Source organism: Lepus europaeus, chromosome 10 (genome assembly GCF_033115175.1).
Source record: "Lepus europaeus isolate LE1 chromosome 10, mLepTim1.pri, whole genome shotgun sequence".
Taxonomy (NCBI): Eukaryota; Metazoa; Chordata; class Mammalia; order Lagomorpha; family Leporidae; genus Lepus; species Lepus europaeus.
In genome coordinates, this window is record NC_084836.1 from 45,661,393 (window position 1) to 45,683,319 (window position 21,927).

Below are 21,927 nucleotides of genomic sequence, written 5' to 3' on the forward strand. Positions count from 1 at the left end.
AGCCAACATTGTGCTAAAAGAGGAAAACCTGAGTGGGGGTCGGCTGTGGTGTAGTGGATTAAGCCGCTACCTGCAGGGCCTATATCCCATATAGGCACCAGTTCAAGACCTGTCTGTACCACTTCTGATCCATCTCCCTGCTAATGCACTTGGGAAAGCAGTGGAGGATGGCCCAAATCCTTGGGTCCCTGCACCCACGTGGGAGACCCAGGACAAGCTGCTGGCTCCTGGCTTCTGACTGGCCCAGCTCCAGCCATCATGGACATTTGGGGAGTGAACCAGTGGATGAAAGACTTCTCTCTCTCTGCCTCTTCCTATCCCTATCCATATATCTGCCTTTAAAATGAATAAGTAAATATTAAAAAAATAAAAATAAAAGGGGAAAATATGAAAATGTTTCCTGTAGACCTTAAAACATGGATGTCCACTTTCATCACTCACATATACATTCCCATGTTGACTGCAGCACAATTCACAATACCCAAGAAATAAAAACAATCTAAGTGTCCATCAACTGATGATCTGATAAATAAAATGATACAGTTGCATAATTCAATATTATTCAGCCATAAAGTAGATAAAATCATTTCATTGCAACAACATGGATGGAACTGGAGGACACTATATTAGGTGAAATAAGCCAGACACAGAAAACCCCCACATATTTTCGGTCGTTTGTGATGAGAAAGTCATTTGGGATGAAAAAGTATAATAGTAACTAGCAGAGGCTATTTAGGGGAGGTGTGAGAGAGGATAGTGAGAGTGTGTAATAGATGCTAAAATACAGTTAGAGGAGTGGGTAGTCCTTATGTTCTATAGCAGAATAGATTAACTGCAGTCTAAACATTAATTGTGCATTTCAGAATTACTAGAGGAAAAGAACTAACAGGTTCCCAAGAAACAGAAAATATATTTAAGGAGATAGAAATGCTAACTGTGCTGATTTGATAATTGCACATTTTATAAATGTGTTGAATTACAATATTGTACCCCAGATATAAGTACAAATATTATATGTAAACAAAACAATGAAAAAAGGTAGTTTGAGAAAATTACACAATACACACAGAGGAATAATATAAGAGGATTATAGTAGATTTCCTGTTGGAAGCAATGTAAATAAGAAAACAGTGGAGCAAGACTTTTAAAGTTCAGAAAATGTCACTACATATAATTCTTTTTCCAGTGGAAGTATCTCCCAAATAAAACTGAAGCTTCAGAAATCCAAAAGAAATTCAAAGTAAAAATACTTAAAAAGTTGTCTTGAAATGGGCCAGTGTTGTGGCATAGGGGGTAAAGCTGCTGCCTGTGGTGCTGGCATCCCATATGGGTGCCAGTTTGAGTCCTGGCTGTTTCATTTCTGATCCAGCTCTCTGCTATGGCCTGGGAAAGCAGTAGAGGAAGCTCCTGGTTTCTGGCTTCAGACCACCCCAGCTCCAGCCATTGTGGCCATTTGGGGAATGAACCAGAGGGTAGAAAACTTATCTCTCTCTCTCTGCCTCTGCCTCTCTGTAACTCTGCCTTTCAAATAAATAATAATAAATAAATCTTTAAACATTTTCTTGAAACTGAGGTGTGCACAAATAAGGACTAACTTGTAAGATCTGAAATTCTTACCTGTGTGTAATGGCCACAAACATAAGAACATGCTAGAGTATCATAATCATAATGCTCTGTTTCATTATACCAAGCAACAATAGCATCCCTTGGTGAAAATATTTTGAATAGACCTAACCAGATATTTTCTCCAATAAATTCATAATCTTCACTGCAATCAAATGGCAGTTGTAAACAGGTGTTATGTTTAAATTGGCATGTGTCTGCCCATCCTTTGGCTATCTTTGCCAAACCTTCTTCCCAAATCTGAAAGATAAAAATAATTTAATATTGCATGTTTATTTACATTAAATTATTCCTATGATTGTAATAAATTTTGTTTGGAGTTATTACTAAAATAAAATACAGCTTTTCTTTCTTATTTATAATATTCATAGTAATTTCTTTTTAGTTCTATTTTTGTAACACTTATATAATTCTTATTCAATGACAGTCAACTTTGTATTTCCAGTATGTATCAGGTGTCCTGATTTTTGAGACATTCAACAAATAAGTATGAATGTGACTAAAATAAGTCAGGTTTCAAACCCTAGTAACTCAGGAGGTCATGCATATTTACCATAAGGATGAATATCCATTGATTATAAAAATGGGAAAAACTAGGCATCAGAAGGAGTTTCCTTAATTTGGTCAGGAATATCCCCTAAAAAACACTCCGAAACATGCATCAATATATAATAGTGGAACAGTAAAATTTTTCCTCAAGATTGTGAATGAACCAAGGTGTTTGCCCTCATTATTCCTATTTAACCTTATACTATAGGGTAGGTAGCATAATGAAACATATAAGCTGTAAATATATGAGTTATAAAATGTGTGTCTGCTAATACTAACTGATAGAATCAAAAAGGGAGAGAACGATCCAACATGGGAAGCGGGATACACAGCAGACTCATAGAATGGCAGATGTCCTAAATAGTACTCTGGCCTCAGAATCAGCCCTTAAGGCATTTGGATCTGGCTGAAGAGCCCATGAAGAGCCATGGAAAGCCAAGACACTCTGGAAAAAAAAAAAGACCTAAATGAAAGATCTCTGCAAGTGAGATCCCAGTGGAAAGAACAGGCCATCAAAGAAGGAGGTACCTTTCTCTGAAGGTAGGAGAGAACTTCCACTTTGACTATGACCCTGTCGGAATAAGATCAAAGTTGGCGAACCCTAAAGGCTTCCATAGCCTTGGCAGCTCATGACTAGAGCCTAGGGAGATTACTGACGCCATAAACAAGAGTGTCAAATTGTTAAATCAACAACAGGAGTCACTGTGTACTTACATCTCATGTGGGATCTGTCCTTAATGTGTTGTCTAATGTGAAGTGATGCTATAACTAGTACTGAAACAGTATTTTTACACTTTGTGTTTCTGTGTGGGTGCAAACTGATGAAATCTTTACTTAGTATATACTGAATTGATCTTCTGTATATAAAGATAATTGAAAATGAAAAAAAAAGTGTAATAATTGGAATCCATCATTAGGTAGAAGAACAACAGATGACATGACTAGGTACACAGAGCATTCATATATATATATATATATATATATATATATATATATAACAGAAATATAACCACAAAAATAAATAAAATTATCAGTTTCCAGATAAAAAGAAAACATACAAAATTCAAGTTACTTCCATATGTGCAAATAAATAGCTTTAAGAATATCAAGTAATGGGGCCGGCACTGTGGCATAGCGGGTAAAAGCTTCGCCTGCAGTGCCAGCTTCCCATATGGGTGCAGGTTCGTGTCCTGGCTGCTCCTCTTCAATCCAGCTCTCTGCTGTGGCCTGGGAAAGCAGTAGAGGATGGCCCAAGTCCTTAGGCCCTGCACCCACGTGGGAGACCTAGAAGAAGCTCCTGGCTCCTGGCTTTGCATCAGCACAACTTCAACTGTTGAGGCCAACTGGGGAGTGAACCAGTGGATGGAAGACCTCTCTCTCTCTCTCTCTCTCTGCCTCTCCTTCTCTCTGTGTGACTCTTTCAAGTGAATAAATAAATCTTTACAAAAAATATCAGGTATTTACAAGTAAATCCAATAAATGATACTCAAAATCTCTGCTTTAAAAACTATGAAACTGGGGCGCTATGGCACAGTAGGTTAATCCTTCACCGGTTCTAATCTTGGCTGCTCCTCTTCCAGTACAGCTCTCTGCTATGGCCTTGGAAAGCAGTAGAAGATGGCTCAAGTCCTTGGGCCCAAGCACCCACGTAGGAAACCAAGAAGAATTTCCTGGCTCCTGGCTTCGGATCTGCACAGCTCTGGCCTTTGCCAGAGGAGTAAACCAGCAGATAGAAGACCTTTTTCTCTGTCTCTCCCTCTCACCGTCTGTAACTCTACCTCTCAAATAAATAAAAATAAAAATCTTAAAAAAGAACTATGAAACATATTGATTATAACATTAAAATGGAAATGCAAAGGATTTTTAGAAGTAAAATGAATTAGAAGACTTGCTCTACCAGATACCAAAATTTATTAGAAAGCTACATTAAGATACTGTGATGGAGGCACAAGTACAGATAAATAGCCACACATAACAGAAAGGATTTTCAGGTGCTATTTGTGACAAAAGTGACAAGCTTAATGTAGTTGTCATTGCCAGGATAATTTTTATTTTTATTTAAAAAATTTTTTTTAAGATTTTTTATTTGAAAGTCAGAGTTACACAGAGAGAGGAGAGGCAGAGAGAGAGGTCTTCCATCTGCTGGTTCACTCCCCAGATGGCTGCAATGGACAGAGCTGCACTGATCTGGAGCCAGGAGCCAGGAGCTTCCTCTGGGTCTCCCACGCGGGTGCAGGGGCCCAAGCACTTGGGCCATCTTCTATTGCTTTCCCAGGCCACAGCAGAGAGCTGGATTGGAAGTGGAGCAGCTGGGACTAGAACCGGTGCCCATATGGGAGGCCGGCGCTTTAGGCCAGGATATTAACCCACTGTGCCACAGCGCCGGCCCTGCCCGGATAATTTTCAAATATTTTTATTTTGAATTAATTATAAATTCACAGGAAGTTACAGAAAATACCACACAGAAGTCTTTGGTAAATTTCACCTAATTTCCCCAATGTTAATGTCTTTGGTAGTCTCATATTCTAAGAAATTGACATTTTAAGGCCTTTTTAGATGTTAAGTTTTGTATGAATTAATTTATGTGTGTGTGGTTTTATGCTGTTTTAACATGTATAAAATAAAATAAAGTAAAATAAAGTAAAGTAAAATCACCTGCGCATTCAGGACACAGAACTGTACCTTGAATGCATTGATTCTTTGTGCTAGCCCTTTCAAGTTGAACTCTCTCAATCCACTATGCCATCCCTAACTGTTTGCAAACAATATTGTGTTCTTCATTTCTATAATTTTGTTATTTCAAGAATGTAATTTAAGTAGAATCCTACAATATGTAAACATTTTGAGATTGGGTTTTCCCACTCAGCATAATCCCCTTAAGATCTATCCACAGTGTTTCATGTGTTGATAGTTGTTCCTTGAAATTACTGAGAAGAATTTTATGGCATGAGCATACCACAGTTATTATTTTATCCAATAAAATTGGATATTTATACATGTGAGTTATGACAAATTGTCTATAATATGTATGAACAAATTTTGGGGTAGCTATGTTTCCTTTTTCTAGAAAAAGCAAAGGAAAAAGTACCTAGTACTTTTATGGGTTTTATGGTAAGTGTATATTTTTAAAGAAACTTCCAAGAGGCTGGCATGTGGTATAGTGGGTTAAATTACCTCCTGTGACACTGGCATCCTATATAGGAGCCTGTTTGTGTCCTAGCTTCTCTACTTCCACTCCAGCTATCAGCCAATGGCTGGGAAAACAGCAAAGATGGCCCAAGTGCTTGGGCCCCTGCTACACACATGGGAGACCCAGATGAAGCTCCTGGCTCTTGGCTTTGGCAATGGCCCAACCCTGGCTGTTGCAACCATTTGGTGGCTGAACCAGCAGACTGAAAACTCTCTCTCTTTCTGTAATTCTGCATTTCAAATAAATAAAGAAATCTAAAAAGAAAGAGAAACTGCCAAAATGTTTTCCATGGTGGCTGTACTATTTCGCCATCACACCAGAAAAATGAGACAGATCCATTTTCTTGATATCTTCATCAGTATTTGATACTGTCATTATTTTTAATTTTAGCTTTTCTAATTAGTATGTAGTGATATCTCATTCTAGTTTTCATTTATATTTCCTTAATACTGCTGAACATATTCTCATGTACTTATTTTCCATGCACATATTCCTATGGTGAAATGTCTGTATATTCCTGTGGTAAATTTTTTTTTTTCATTTTTGTAATGGCTTTTTTTTTTCCTCTGTTGAGTTTTGAGAGTTGATTTTATGCTCTATATGGGATATTTTTCTCGTATACATGGTTTGCATGTATTTCCTCCCATTCTAAAACTTGCACTTTAATCTTTTTAGCAAGATATTTTAAAGTGTAAGACTTTTATATTTTGATGAGGTCTAATTTATTGACTCTGTCTTTTATAGCTGCTGATTTAGTGTCATGTTTTCAAAGCAATACATAGTATTAGGAAGCTTCAGCTAGCCCTAGGTCCCAAGGATCTTCTTCTGTTTAAAAATAGTTTTTTTGTATACGTTAGGCATTATTAATTAATTTTGTCTTTATTTTTAAAATACTTCTATTTTTGGTTAAAAATTTTAATTTTAATTTTGAAACTGTTATTAATAGAAAATAATTTCATGTATTTCACAAATACAATTCTAAGAACATATCAATACTTCCCTCTGTCCCTCACTCAAATCCACTTCCTTCCTTTTTTTCTTTAATTTTGTAATAATATATTGTCAATTTATGTTATAATCACAGGCTTAATGCACCACTAACCATGATATTCAACAAGTACAAAGTAGAAAAGCCACTATTCCACAGGAGCACACACAAGGTCTAAAAACAATTATGAAATCATAAAATGTTAGTTTCATTCTTATACATTTTTGTATTCTGTGTTAACTACAACATATCAGAGAAAACATATATTTGTCTTTTTAGCACTAGCTTGTTTCACTAAGCATAATGGTCTCCTGTTGCATCCATTTTGTTGCAAAAGGCAGGACTTCAATCTTTTTATGGTTGAGTAGTATTCCATTGTGTATACATATCACAATTTCTTTAGTCATTAGTTGATGGAGATCTGAGTTGATTCCATATCTTAACTACTGTGAATTGAGCTTCTATAAACATGGGGGTAGAGATAACCCTTTCACATGCTGATTTAATTTCTTTTGGGTAAATTCCCTAGTAGAATGGTTGGGTCATATGGTAGATCTATTTAAATTTCTGAGGAATCTCTATACTGTCTTCCATGATAACTGTACTAGTTTACAATACTGCCAACAGTGGGTGAGGGTACTTTTGTCTCCACATCGTCACCAGAATTTGTTATTTGTTCATTTCTGGATGACAGTCTTCTAACTGGGTAAGGTGAAACCTCATTGTGGTTTTTATTTCCATTTCCCTGATGGCTAGTGATCCTGAACGTCTCTTCATATTTCTGTTGGACATTTGTATTTCAACCTTTGGAAATGCCTATTCATATCCTTATAGTATTTCTTCACTGGATTATCTGTTTTCTTGTTGAGTTTATTAAGCTTCTTATATATTCTGGATATTAATCCTTTATCATATATATAGTTTTCAAATATTTTCTCCCATTCTTTCGGTTGCCTCTTCATTTTGTTCAGTGTTTCCTTTGCTGTGCAGATCCATTAATTAACACACATAATGACCTTTGTCTCTTTTAACAGTGTTTTTATTGAAGTCTATTTTTTCTGTTACAGATACAGTTAGTACTGCACCTTTTGATTTCCACGTGCATGGAGTATCTTTTTTTCATCCACTCACTTCAAGTCTTTGTGTACCTTTATTGGTGAAGTATGTTTCTTATAGGCAGCATATTTGGACCTTATTTTTATCCATTCAGTTAGTCTGCATCTTTTAATTGGTGAATTTAGTCCATTCAAATTCAAGGTTATTATTGACAGGTAATGGCCATTTTCCCATATATTATTCCTATAATTCCTGTATTCATGGCAATTTTCCCATATATTATTCCCATGATTTGTTTTGAATCTCCTTTGTTTTTTCACTTTTTTTTTTTTTTCACTGCTGCCTTCTTTCTTGATGTTAATTGCCTTTCTCTGCTTTGGTATGTAGCACATCCTTAAGTATAACCTACCTGTATGTCTGGGTATATAGGGACAAATTGTTTTAATTTAAGCTTATCTTTGAGGGTGTTTATTTCATTTGGCTACAGTCTATGGGGAAAAGGATGTTGAAATTCGCTGGTGTGTTCAGTGCCCTAGCTCTCCCTGTGTCATGGTGAACTAGCTGATTCACAGCTCATAGTGAGCTCACAGTGCCAGCAAACTTCACCCACACAGATATGTGCACTTGCACTCCTACTTCTCTGCTACTGCCTCTGGCACCCTTCCTGCTGCACTCATCTCTAGTCATAGCTGCTTTGGAGTATTTTGGTGGAGGAGGAGGCAAACCCTAGACGCTTGTATATAGCCATCTTGAATCTCCCTACATCTTTATTAATTTCAGTAATATTTTATTTGTCTTTCATTTTCTTCATTGATTTATAATAATTCAAGAGTATGTTATTTATTTTCCAAATATTCACACAGTTTCTGAAGTTCCTATTCTTGATGTCTATAATTATTCCATTGTCTTCACAAAAGATACATGATACGGTTTTGATATATTTGATCATGTTTAGGTTTATTTTAAGTCTTAATATAAACCCTAGGTGGAGAGTATTACATGTGCGATTAAGAATGTGCATTCTGTAGCTATAGGATGGAATGCTCTGGATCTGTCAGATCCATTTGGTCTACAGTATAGTTTAACTCTGATGTTTCTTTGTTGATTTTTTTTTTTTTGCATTATCTGTGCTTTGATGGCAATGGGGTGTTAAAGTCCTATTTAATTTTTTTTAGAGTCTTCATCTCCCTTTGTATGTAATGCTTTATATAATTGGGATCTTGAGCATTGGGTGCATATATGTCAGTATCTGCCATTGCCTCTTGTTAAGTTGCTCCTTTATCATAATCTAATGGGCCTGTTCGTCTCTTTTTCTAGTTTTTGGCTTAAAGTTTGTTTTATATATGTATAGCTGTTTCCTCCTGCTTTTGGTTTCCATTTGTGGAGGATGTTTTTCTCCAGTCCTTCATTTCTATGTGTATTTACTGAAGTAATTTTCTTAGGCAGTACTATGTATTGTATCCTTGCGCTTTTTTTAAAATATAAAGTATTTTGTGTGCATGGGATGGTATATACTAAAAAAACAAAACAAACAAACAAACAACAACAACAACGAGCAAGTCCATACAATATAGCTATAAACCTTAGCAATGAAAATCAAGCAACTTCCAAACCCGGTTCCTTCCCTCCTGGTCCCCATGGAGCTTAGTCCAGGCAGCCAACAACTTCGAGTTCTCCCCTCTCTCTTCCCTTCCACCACGACCCAGGAGGAGACAGCCCAGCCAAGACGTGATTGTTTTTAACTGATTTAATTCAAATAAATTCAAATGCATGGGTCTCCCAGCTACCTTAGGATAAACCAGAGACACGCGCGATCAGCGCCGGTTCTGTCCTTACCATGAATTTCATGTCGGCCGCAGGGGGGCTGACTTTGCCGCGCCATTCGTTGTGGGTCTTGACGCACTCGTCTATAAAGTGAGGGTCTGAGATAGACGGGACTTTGAGAGATTCAGTGGTTACCAGATACAGACCTAAGGTCCACAGGCAACTCAGTTTCCTCCTCAGAGACATGGAAGGACGCGGAGGCTGCCCACGCTGCGCGGGCCGGTTAACGGCTCGGCAGTGCCTTTTCCCCGGCCCGGGGACCACGCTCTCTCTCCCTGGGCTCCATCCTCCTGCCCAGGCTCGAGCCCGGCGGCGCGGGGACGCCCCGCAGGCTGGGTCTCCGAGGGAGGGAGACACCAACCGGACTTGTTGGCAGCAAAGCCCGGGCGACAGAGGGAAAGCCCTGAGAGCCCTCTGGTGCAGAGCTGTAAGTGCTGTCTGTGGCTGAGAGGAGGAATTCCTGCGGGGGGCGCTGGGTCGTCGTCCAGCTGACACCATGCAGGCTGCGCAGGGTTAGGTGAAGAGCAAGGTGAGCTGAATGCTGACAGTGGGCCCAGTCCTCTGCCAAGCATTCCGTGTTAGCTGGACTCAGCTTCCATGTGCGGCTTTTCTGTTGTGTCAGATAAACCGCAGCACCACGTTGCTCTTCTCCTTAGAGACTGGGACGAGAGGAAGAATAAGGGAGTCTGTCTGTCTGGTGACATTCTGTGAGCCTAAACCGCACCTCCTCAGACATTTAGTAATTTCTCGTTTTCTCATTTTATGAGACTGACTGCTCAGCAATATATAAAAATTAATTTTATTTGATTTTAATCTACTCTATTATTTATATTGTTATTCAATAGCTAACTAGTCTCTTTTCATTGTATTAAATGATATTTTCTTAGTTTTATGTGTTTCAAATAAATACTTTTATTTAATCAGCTGCTTAAAGTGTCATTTAATTCAAGTGAACAGATATCTATATGTACTGAATGTTCTATTTTAGTCTATTAACTTTTCTAATTGCAAACTAAAATGGAAAAACTCCAGGTTGCTGAAAGTACCTACCACTTTTTAATAGAAAGTAGAAATTAGAGAGTAAAATGACAAAGTGCAAGGTTCTCAATGACAATTCTAATGGGTAATAAGAAAAATATTACTGGTGGTCTACTATCTCCAGTGCTGTTTCTATTATATGCTACTTTACAATTATATACAAGAATACTTCAGAGAGTTTGGCAAAATTGGCATTAAAAGATAAGTTTATCTTGGTATAAACTCTTTTTGAAATCCATTGTTTTTTCATAATATCCATAGTCCATGAACCTCTGAAGAGCACCTGTACATAGTCCAAAGATATGAGTTTATGTGTACACAGATATGTGATATATGTGTGTGTAAACCTATCTATATATAGTGTTCCCCCCATTGCATTTAGTTTACTTATAGATCCTATTTATAATATATCTGAATGCAAAAACTTTTTGCCATTCTATGAATAGTCAACATCTTGGTTAGAGCCAACATCTCTCTACTTTGTGACATTCTTCTACTTTGTTTCTTTGCTTTCATTATTATTCTAGTACAATTTATTTTTATACAGAAGAGCTAGATACAACATAAACTCTCCTTTCTCCTCAAAATCCTTCAATGGACACTCATCACAAGTAATATCAAACCTGGAGTCCAAGGTATAGCTCACAAGATGCTTTATAATCTGACCATGGCAAACACTCTGGCCACTTGCTTGCATCGTCAGCAGCATCTCTCCTAATTTAGCTGCATTCAAAAGTTTGATAAGCATGATGTCTATCTCCTCAGTCCCTTTGTACTTGCTGTTCCCTTTGTCTGCAGTGTTCTCTCCACAGAGTTCTCTTCAGTGAAGTCTTCCCTGTTGACACCATGTCCCCCATTTGTCAGTCTATTCTTAATGCATTAATTGCTACCTGAATTTATATTACTGATTTCTTTAGCATCAACCTGCTGTATTCCATTGAAATTGTCATCAAATCAGTGGCATTTTTTCTTCATTGATGTATCTCCAACACCTAAAATAAGTACTGAACCTATAAACCTTGAAACAAATTTATTGGGTGAATGAATGAAAAAATCAATACTTTTAAAAACAGACTTATTTTATTTGGAAAAAGAGAGAGAGAGAGAGAGAGAGAGAGAGAGAGAGAAGCTGACTCTGAGAATCATCCATCCACTGGTTCACTTCCCAGATGGCTGCAATGTCTAGGGTTGGTCCAAACTCAAGATAGCCCAAAACTCCATCCTAGTATCCCACATATATTGCAAGGGTTCAGTCACGTGGGCTATCTTCGACTGCCTTCCCAGGAAAATTAGTAGGTAGTTTGATCAGAAGCAAAACAGCCCCAATTTGAATTGGTATAGCAATATGGTATGCCCCACATCACTTAATCTGGTGGCTTAATCTGCTGTTCCACAATACCAGCCCTAAGCACTTTAAACTTTCTAATAGAACGATATTTAGAATAGTTTGTGGAAAATGTATATTATGAAAAAAACAAGGGCCAGTGTTGTGGTATAGCAGGCAAAGCTGCCACCTGCAGTGCTGGCATCTCATATGGGCACCAGTTCAAGTCCTGGCTGCTCCACTTCCGATCCAGATCTCTGTTATGGCCTGGGAAAGCAGTGGGAGATAGTCCAAGTCCTTGGGCCCCTGAACCTACAAAGGAGACCCAGAAGAAGCTCCTGGTTCCTGGCTTTGGAGTGGCACAGCTCTGGCCATTACAGCCATCTAGGGAGTGAACCAATGGATGGAAGACCTATCTATCTTTCACTCTCTCTCCCTTTCTGCCTCTGCCTCTCTGTAATTCTGCCTTTCAAATAAATAAAATAAATCTTAAAAAAAAAAAAAAGCACTGGTGCCAGCGCTCTGGCTCACTTGGTTAATCCTCTGCCTGCGGCGTCGTCATCCCATATTGGCGCCAACTCTAGTCCCAGCTGCTCCTCTTCCAGGCCAGCTCTCTGCTGCGGCTCAGGAGTGCAGTGGAGGATGGCCCAAGTGCTTGGGCCCCTGCACCCACATTGGAGACCAGGAGGAAGCACCTGGCTTCTGGCTTCGGATTGGCGTAGTTCCGGCCATAGTGGCCATATGGGGAGTGAACCAACAGAAGGAAGACCTTTCTCTCTGTCTCTCTCTCTCACTGTCTAACTCTATCTGTCAAGAAAAAAAGAAAAAGAAAAAAGAAAAAAAAGCACGTATTTCAGTATATATACACAGAAATAAATTTTTAAAAAATATGTATCTATTTATTTTAAAATCAGTTATGGATGGGGAGAAAGAGAGAGGGAGAGAGAGAGAGGTCTTTCATGTGCTGGCTTAATCCTTAAATACCCACATTGTCAGAGGCTGAGCCAGGCTGATCACAGGAGCTTCCAAATCTCCCATGGGAGTGGAAGGAGCCCAAGCACTTGGGCTATCTTCTCCTGCCTTTCCCAAGCCATTAGCTGAATGGGAATTGGAACACCTGGGCCATGAACTGATGGTATGCTGGCATCACAGGAGACAGCTTTACATGCTATGTCAACAATGCTGACCCCAAAACTTACCTTTTTTTATTTAATAAATATAAATTTCCAATGTACAGCTTTTGGATTACAGTGGATTTTCCCCCCATAACCTCCCTCCCACCTGCAACACTCCCATCTCCCGCTCCCTCTCCCATCCCATTCACATCAAGATTCATTTTCAATTCTCTTTATATACAGAAGATCAATTTAGTATATATTAAGTAAAGCTTTCAACAGTTTGCACCCACACAGAAACACAAAGTGTAAAGTACTGTTTGAGTACTAGTTATAGCATTAATTCACATTGTACAACACATTAAGGACAGAGATCCTACATGGGGAGTAAGTGCACAGTGACTCCTGTTTTTTGTTTTTTTCTTAAAAGCAAAATTTATTTTTTTTTAAACTTTTATTTAATGAATATAAATTTCCAAAGTACAGCTTATGGATTACAATGGCTTCCCCCTCCAATAACTTCCCTCCCACCCGCAACCCTCCCCTTTCCCACTCCCTCTCCCCTTCCATTCACATCAAGATTCATTTTCAATTCTCTTTATATACAGAAGATCAGTTTAGTATATATTAAGTAGAGATTTCAACAGTTTGCCTCCACATAGCAACACAAAGTGAAAAATGCTGTTGGAGTACTAGTTATAGCATTAAATCACAATGTACAGCACATTAAGGACAGAGATCCTACATGATATTTTTTAAAAATTGATTGATTTTCTATGCAATGTCCAATTTAAAACCAAGTTTGTTTTTTTTTTCATTTTCAATTATCTTTATATACGGAAGATCGATTCAGTATATACTAAGTAAAGATTTCATCAGTTTGCACCCACACAGAAACACAAAGTGTAAAAATACTGTTTCAGTACTAGTACTAGTTATAGCATCACTTCACATTGGACAACACATTAAGGACAGATCAAACATGAGACGTAAGTTCACAGTGACTCCTGTTGCTGACTTAACAATTTGACACTCTTGTTTATGGCGTCAGTAATCTCCCTAGGCTCTAGTCATGAGTTGCCAAGGCTATGGAAGCCTTTAGGGTTCGCCGACTTTGATCTTATTCCGACAGGGTCATAGTCAAAGTGGAAGTTCTCTCCTACCTTCAGAGAAAGGTACCTCCTTCTTTGACGGCCCCATTCTTTCCACTGGGATCTCACTCGTAGAGATCTTTCACTTAGGTCTTCTTCTTCTTTTTTTTTTTTTCCTGCCAGAGTGTCCTGGCTTTCCATGCCTACAATACTCTCATGGGCTCTTCAGCCAGATCCAAATGCCTTGAGGGCTGATTCTGAGGCCAGAGTGCTATTTAGGACATCTGCCATTCTATGAGTCTGCTGTGTATCCTGCTTCCCATGTTGGATCGTTCTCTCCCTTTTTGATTCTATCAGTATTAGCAGACACTAGTCTTGTTTGTGTGATCCCTTTGACTCTTAGACCTATCAGTGTGATCAATTGTGAACTGAACTTGGTCTGTTGTTTTGTTAACAATTGACACTCTTGTTTATGGTGTCAGTAATCACCCGAGGCTCTAGTCATGAGTTGCCAAGGCTATGGAAGCCTTTTGAGTTCGCCAACTCCGATCTTATTTAGACAAGGTCATAGTCAAAATGGAAGTTCTCTCCTCCCTTCAGAGAAAGGTACCCCCTTCTTTGATGGCCCGTTCTTTCCACTGGGATCTTACTTGCAGAGATCTTTCATTTAGGTTTTTATTTTTTTTATTTTTTTTTTCCAGAGCGTCTTGGCTCTCTATGCCTGAAATACTCTCATGGGCTTTTTAGCCAGATGCGAATGCCTTAAGGGCTGATTCTGAGGCCAAAGTGCTGTTCAGTGCATCTGCCATTCTATGAGTCTGCTGTGTATCCCGCTTCCCATGTTGGATCACCAAAACTTATTTTTTAATTCTATTTTTCCACAAATTTTTAAAGTATTCCCATAAGGTTGTTTAAAACTATCATCTTCTTGAGAGTAGACATATCACTTTATCTTATTTGTCATGTATCTCCAAGAGGCTAAATAAATATTCTTGTTTTAATCAGTAATTTTAAAGGAAATGCTGGGTAGGTTTTATATACTTTTTCTAGTATTGTGTATATTCCTATATAGTAGGTTTTTTAAAATTTTATTTAAGTTGTACAAGCTTCATGTATTTCATATATACTCCTTCTCTCCCTGTGTAACTCTTTCAAATAAATAAATGAATCTTTTAAAAAAATTCTCATAGTAAACTCATTAAGGACAGAGATCCAATGTGGGGAGCATGTGCACAGTGACTTCTGTTGATGATTTAACAACTGACACTCTTATTTATGATGTCAGTGATCAGCAGAGGCTCCTGACATGAACTGCCTAGGCTATGGAAGCCTTTTGAGTTCACAAACTCTGGATCTTGAGTATTTTTTCATGTTATTGTTGGCCATTTGGATTTCCTCTTTTGAAAAATGTCTGTTTAAGGCCTTTGCCCATTTCTTCACTGGGTTATTTGCTTTATTGTTGTTGAGTTTATTGATCTTTTCATGTATTCTGGTTATTAATCCTTTATCAGTTGAATAGTTTGTAATTAATTTCTCTCATTCTGTCAGTTGCCTCTTCACTTTGCTGAGTGTTTCTTTTGCAGTACAGAAGCTTCTCAATTTAATACCATTTGTTAATTTTGGCTTTGATTGCTTGTGTCTCTAGGATTTTTTTCCCAAGAATTCTTGCCTATGCCAATGTCTCGCAGGGTTTCCCCAATGTTCTTTAGCACTTTGATGATATTGGGTCATAGATTTAGTTCTTCAATCCATTTTGAGTGGATTTTTGTGTAACATGAAAGGTAGGGATCTTGCTTCATACTTCTGCATGTGGAAATCCAGTTTTGCCAGCACCATTTGTTGAAGAGACTGTTGTTGCTCCAGGGATTGATTTTAGTTCCTGTATCAAATATAAGATGGTTGTACATGCTTGGATTGATTTCTGGTGTTCCTATTTTGTTCCATCAGTCTATTCATCTGTTTCTGTACCAGTACCAAGCTGTTTTGATTATAACCACTTTGTAGTATGTCTTGAAATCTGGTATCGTGATGCCTCTGGCTTTGTTTTTTTTTTTGTATAAGATTGCTTTAGCTATTCGGGGTCTCCTGTGTTTCCATATGAATTTTAGCATCACTTTTTCTATATCTGACAAGAATGTCCTTGGTATTTTGATCAGTATTGCATTGAATCTCTAAATTGTTTTTGGAAGAATGGACATTTTGATGATATTGATTCTTCCAATCCATGAACATGGAAGATTTTTCCATTTTTTTGTATTTCCTTTTATTTCTTTCCTTAGTGTTTTGTCTCATCATAGAGATCTTTAATGTCCTTGGTTACATTTATTCCAAGGTATTTGATATTTTGGTAGCTATTGTGAATGGGATTGATCTTAGAAGTTCTTTTTCAGCTATGGCATTGTCTGTGTATACAAAGGCTATTGATTTTTGTGTACTGATTTTATATCCTGCTAATTTACCAACCTCTTCTGTAAGTTCCAGTGGTGAGTATTGGCATTCTTGTCTGATTCCAGATCTCAGTGGGAATGCTTCCAAATATTCCCCATTCAATAGGATGCTGGATGTGGGTTTGTCATAAATTGCCTTGATTGTGTTGAGGAATGTTCCTTCTATACCCAATTTTCTTAGAGTTTTCATCATGAAAGGTCACTATATGTTATCAGATGCTTTCTCTGTATAATCATATGGTTTTTGTTCTTCAGTTTGTTAATATGATACATCACAATGATTGACTAGCAAATGCTGAATCATGCCTGCATACCAGGGATAAATCCCACTTGGTCTTGGTGAATGATCTTTCTGATGTGTTGTTGGATTTGATTTGCTACAATTTTGTTGAGGATTTCTGCATTTGTGTTCATCAGGGAAATTGGTCTGTAGTTCTTTTTTTCTGTTGCATCTTTTTCACGTTTAGGAATTAAGGTGATGCTGGCTTCATAGAAATAATTTGGTAAGATTCCCTCCCTTTCAATTGTTTTGAATCCTTGACAAAAATTGGAGTCAGTTATTTTTTAAATATCTGGTAGATTTCAGCAGTGAAGCCATCCAGTCTTGGTCTTTTCTTTCTTGAGAAGGTCTTTTTTACTGACTCAATTTACGTCTTTGTTATGGGTCTATTTAGGTTTTATGTGTCTTCGTGGCTCAATTTAGGTAGAGTGTATGTATTCAGGAATCTATCCATTTCTTTTAGGTTTCCTGTTTTGTTGGCATACAGCTCTTTTTAGTAATTTCTGATGATGCTGTGCAGGGAACAGTATTCTGGGTTGACAGTTTTTTTCTCTTAAGACTTGGATTAGAGATGGGACTTTGGCACTCCCTTGACTTGCATCGTCTGGTCTGCTTTAACACAAACCAGGAGGAAAAGAAAGCTAGGCATCAGAAGCAATGGGTGGCAGGCCTATTAATGGCTGTTCTGTACAGTGATCTGCCCTCAAGGAGACCCAACAGGCCAGTCCACTGCAGTGGCTTTCAATGTGGTAAGCCTGGGCTTCAGCAGAAGTCAGCTTGTGAAGAGCCCTGGCAGCTCTGCCAAGAGTTGGATCACTGGAAATGGACCTGCCCTGGAGTCGAAGGATGCCCAGGTCAGAGCCACAGATCTTATTGGCTCTAAGCTGAAAAGCCCTTCACCCAGCCCAACTTCCAAAGTGACCACTGCAGCTGAGGGGATGGTCAAGTAGGGTCAGCAACATTGCAGGCAGAACTGTAAATTTCTTGTTAGAGATGCCCCCTGCCTTTACCTGGCCAGCTCTCCTCCCAGGCCAGCCAGGTAATGAAAGTCAACAGAGTGCCTTCCCCTAGGAGGTTCACACCTCCCTTAGGATATACCCCATGTGAAGAGATAGATAGGTCTGGGCCTCTGAATTTACAAGGCCTAAAGCCCACCAGATTATTATCAAGCCCCTTCTGTGAGGTTCTATTTGCCTCTCAGTCAGAAAACTTAATTGTAGCTTAGACAGCACCTTTCTTAGCTCCTCTAATAATGACTCTGTCCTTTGTTCTAGGCCCTGTCTAGTGTACTTGGGCCTCATTCCTTTGTAATCATAACCTCTACTCTACCACCAATGGCTCTACTCCCAACCTGTGTGTACTGATGGTCCTCTTCCCCACTTAATGCTGTATAATTGTTCAAACCTGGTAAATGCCACTCTTAGGATCATTGGTTACTATCCTCACTCTGTCTTTTATGACATTGTCTAAATATGATCAGAGTCGGTAAACTTGGAAGGCTTCCATAGCCTTGGCAACTCATGACAACAGCCTAGGATGGTTATTGGCGCCATAAACTAGAGTGTCAATTTGTTGGGTCAACAACAGGAGCCACTGTGCACTTGCTCCTCATGTGGGATCTCTGTCCTTAATGTGCTGTACACTGTGATTTAATGCTATAACTAGTACTCCAATAGCATTTTTCATTTTGTGTTTCTATGTGGAGGCAAACTGTTGAAACCTTTATACTAAATTGATCTTCTGTATATAAAGAGAATTGAAAATGAATCTTGATGTGAATGGAAGGGGAGAGGGAGCGGGAGAGGGGAGTGTTGCGGGTGGGAGGGAAGTTATGGGAGGGGGAAGCCATTGTAATCCATAAGCTGTACACTGGAAATTTATATTCATTAAATAAAAGTTAAAAAAATAAAGACTTGGAATTTTTCTCACCATTCTATTCTAGCCCTTAGGGTTTCTGATGCGATGTCCACTGTGAGTCTAATTGGAGATCCTCTGAAAGTAATTTGGCATTTTCTTGTGCACATTTTAGAATCTTTTCATTATGTTTTACTGTGGGGAGTTTGATTACAATATGTGTCATGGTGTTAAATATGTTAAAATGTATAATTGTATGCCTTGGTCAGTGTTTGGTTGCATCTATTAACAATCTGTTTAAATCAATTTACAGTCCTCCATCATCTACAGAGCAATATGTTTACAAATAAAAATGTCTTTGTTCCTGTACTTCACAATCTATCAATTGAGATTAAATTCTCATAGTCATCTTTGATTGTGTCCTCTTTAATGTCAGATTCAATGTTAATCCAATTAATTTATTTTACTTAGAATGATATAAGTATTTAATCTTTGAAACTGAAAAATAAACACTAACAAATGATTATTTTTCAGTATTTGTTCTCTTTTTATGATTAACTATAAGCTATAAATATTTATAGAAGTGTATTTATAGATCAGGAACATTATCTGTTCTTTATAATGTCTCTTACATTTGTTGTTCTCGGTTCTTTAGGAACACCAATTCATAGATTTACCTGCCCCATCTTTTTCATTAGTTTTTTCATATCTATTTTGACTTTTGTTTTTCATCTTTGTGTTCCAAGAGAATTTTTAATGTAGTCTTTGACTTGCATTCTGTGTTTGGCAAAATATGTTTTTTTCCAGAAACTTTTTATTTAAGGTATACAAACTTCAAAATTTTTGTCTTCAAGTTGCTGTTGATTTAAAAAGCTGCTATTTTTAGAATAAGACATTATCTCTGTCTCCTTCTATATATATAATATGTGTTTGTGTATATATATATATGTGTGTATATAGATGAAATATTTCAACACAGGGTGGTAGTTGATAAATGTTATAAACAGGCACATATAAAGTTGTATGCAAGTTTTGGACATGTGAGAAAACATCTCAAGATGCTGATTTTTTATCATTAACTCCAGATGAGTACTTTTATCATCATTTAGAGGATCATTAAGTTCATTTTTTTAAGATTTATTATTTATTTATTTGAAAGTCAGAGTTGCACAGAAAGAGAAGGAGAGGCAGAGAGAGAGAGAGAGAGTACTCCTTAATTGGGCTGCAATGGCTGGAGCTGCGCCAATCCAAATCCAGGAGCCACGAGCTTCTTCCTGGTCTCTCACATGGGCACAGGGGCCCAAGGACTTGGGCCATCTTCCACTGCTTTCCCAGGCCATAAAAGAGAGCTGGATCAAAAGTGGAGCTGCCAGGTCTCGAACCAGCGCCCATATAGGATGCCACAGCACCGGCCCCAAATTCATTGTTTTCTTTAGGGTTAACAGAAAAAATAAAACATTCAAAGAATAAAAAAATTAGGCAAAAATACAGGTACATGTTACAGCAAATCTGAAAGCAAACATTTCTGAAAATAAATTCTAAGACTACTTAGAAATTTCTTAATTCCATGGATTATACATAAATACAATATAGAAAATAAACACATAAGATCTTCAGGTATTCCCTCAAGAACTGCCTCCCCACCCAAGTACAGCAACTGTTGTTTAACAATTGCCTATCTATACATTTCTCTCTCTCTCTCTCTCTCTCTCTCTCTCTATATATATATATATATATATACACACACACACACACACACATACACACACACATATTCTAGATGTGGGCCCCAAAAGCATCTTTAGATGATGGAGTAAGGACAACTATGGTAATCCTACAAACTTCCTGGTGGGCCGTTCGCCTGTCTGCAGTGAGGGCACAGACATCAGTATCGTAGTCCTGGCTGTTTCCTAGAGCAGAGCATGGAAGTATCCAGCTTCAGCTCACAGGGCTTCTTTTGATCACGCCAGTCAGGTTTTGGTTCTCAGTGACTCCAAGTCAGAAAGATATGGTAACAATTAGAAATTTAGTTTGCAGAGTTATAGTCAGACATTAGAGGAAACTAGAAGAATTGACAAAATGTGCAAGATGACAGGATCCAGGTTGGTTTACATGTAGGTTCTATAACCTCAAGGACAATGAACAATTAAAATCTAATAACCCGCAAGGATGTTCTATAGTTTTCCGCTGAAACATGAAAGTATCTTTTTGTAGTCACTCCTTTATTGATAAAAATGAGCTAAAGTCAAGTTATTCTTCCTTACAAAATAAGTCTGGTCTCATTAGATTTGGTTTCATTATTGACTTTAATGCAGAAAGCATAGTAATGGACTGCAAAGGCCTTTTTAAAATTTGCTTTGCCAGAAACTTTCATTAGAAATTTCATTAGAAATTAGACTTTCAAAGGTTACTTGAGGCTAGGAAGCTAGGCCAAGAACTCAAGAGGAGAGAGAGAGGGTGAATTTCATTCTCTTTTCATCCCCAAATGCCTGCAACAGCTTGGGCTGGGCCAGCTGAAGCCAGGATCCCAGAATTCAATCTGGGTTTCCCAGGTGGGTGGCAAGGACCCAAGTGCTTGAGCCATCACTTGTTGCCTCCCAAGGTATGGCATAAGCAGTAAGGTAGAATCAGAAGCAGAGTTGACACTTGAATCCAAGCTGTCTGACATAGGTTGCAGGCATTCCAAGTTGTGCTTCAATTATTACATCCCAATGTTGTGCCAGATGCCCTCTCAGACCCTATTTAAAAGAAAGCAATGGACTGTCTTCTAGAAAATTCTGCCCACCAGTCTAAGGAAGTTATATTAAAGACAGGAAAAAAATGTCATATGGGAAATCAGTAACAGTAACACCATTAGAAAATTGTATTGTGGCCAGGGAGTGCAGTGGAGGATGGCCCAAGTGCTTGGGCCCTGCACCCCATGGGAGACCAGGAGAAGCACCTGGCTCCTGCCATCAGATCAGCGCGGTGTGCCGGTCGCAGCGCGCCAACCGCGGCAGCCATTGGAGGGTGAACCAACGGCAAAAAGGAAGACCTTTCTCTCTGTCTCTCTCTCTCTCACTGTCCACTCTGCCTGTCAAAAATAAAAAAAAAGAAAGAAAATTGTATGAAGAAGTCAATAGGAATTTTTTATATTTAAAAAAGCCTAAAGCTAGTGTAATTAAAATAGTCATGCTACATCTATTCTTTTCACATATAATTATAATAGATCAAATGTTACCAGGTTTCAGGATAAAATTGGGTCTCATGAATTAAAATACAACTATCTTTATTAAAATCATAAAACTTTTGTAGAATGCCAAAAGCCTGAGTGCACTCTCCTAAGATATAACGAGCCATTCATTGACATCTAGGGGCTAGAAGAATGTAGGAATTTATTATGTAATGCCCAGAATAAGGAATTAGGTAGCTGTTGCTTAATCCTGAACTCCCCAAGGGATTAAGTGTGGTGAATCTTACAGAATAAAATTGGAGGTGAGTGGTATGTAATCAGCTTGTCTGTAGGTCTCTGATTGATCCACAATGCACCTGGACTTTCTTTATCAGTG

General features: G+C 38.2%; 2 protein-coding genes across 2 annotated transcripts in view; both read right to left on the reverse strand.

Annotated features, from left to right (window-relative positions):
• Positions 1–9,416, reverse strand: part of LOC133768023 (GLIPR1-like protein 1) — a 44,279-nt gene extending 34,863 nt beyond the window's left edge. Inside the window, exons 1-2 of the mRNA XM_062202453.1 lie at positions 9,243–9,416; positions 1,618–1,863 (exon numbers count right to left, since the gene is read on the reverse strand). Of these exons, the coding sequence (XP_062058437.1) occupies positions 1,618–1,863; positions 9,243–9,416 (420 nt within the window). The remainder of the gene's footprint in view (positions 1–1,617; positions 1,864–9,242) is intronic.
• Positions 9,417–9,453: 37 nt separating this feature from the next.
• Positions 9,454–21,927, reverse strand: part of LOC133768024 (GLIPR1-like protein 1) — a 54,875-nt gene continuing 42,401 nt past the window's right edge. The window contains exon 6 of the mRNA XM_062202454.1: positions 9,454–9,881. Coding sequence (XP_062058438.1) covers positions 9,454–9,881 — 428 coding nt within the window. The remainder of the gene's footprint in view (positions 9,882–21,927) is intronic.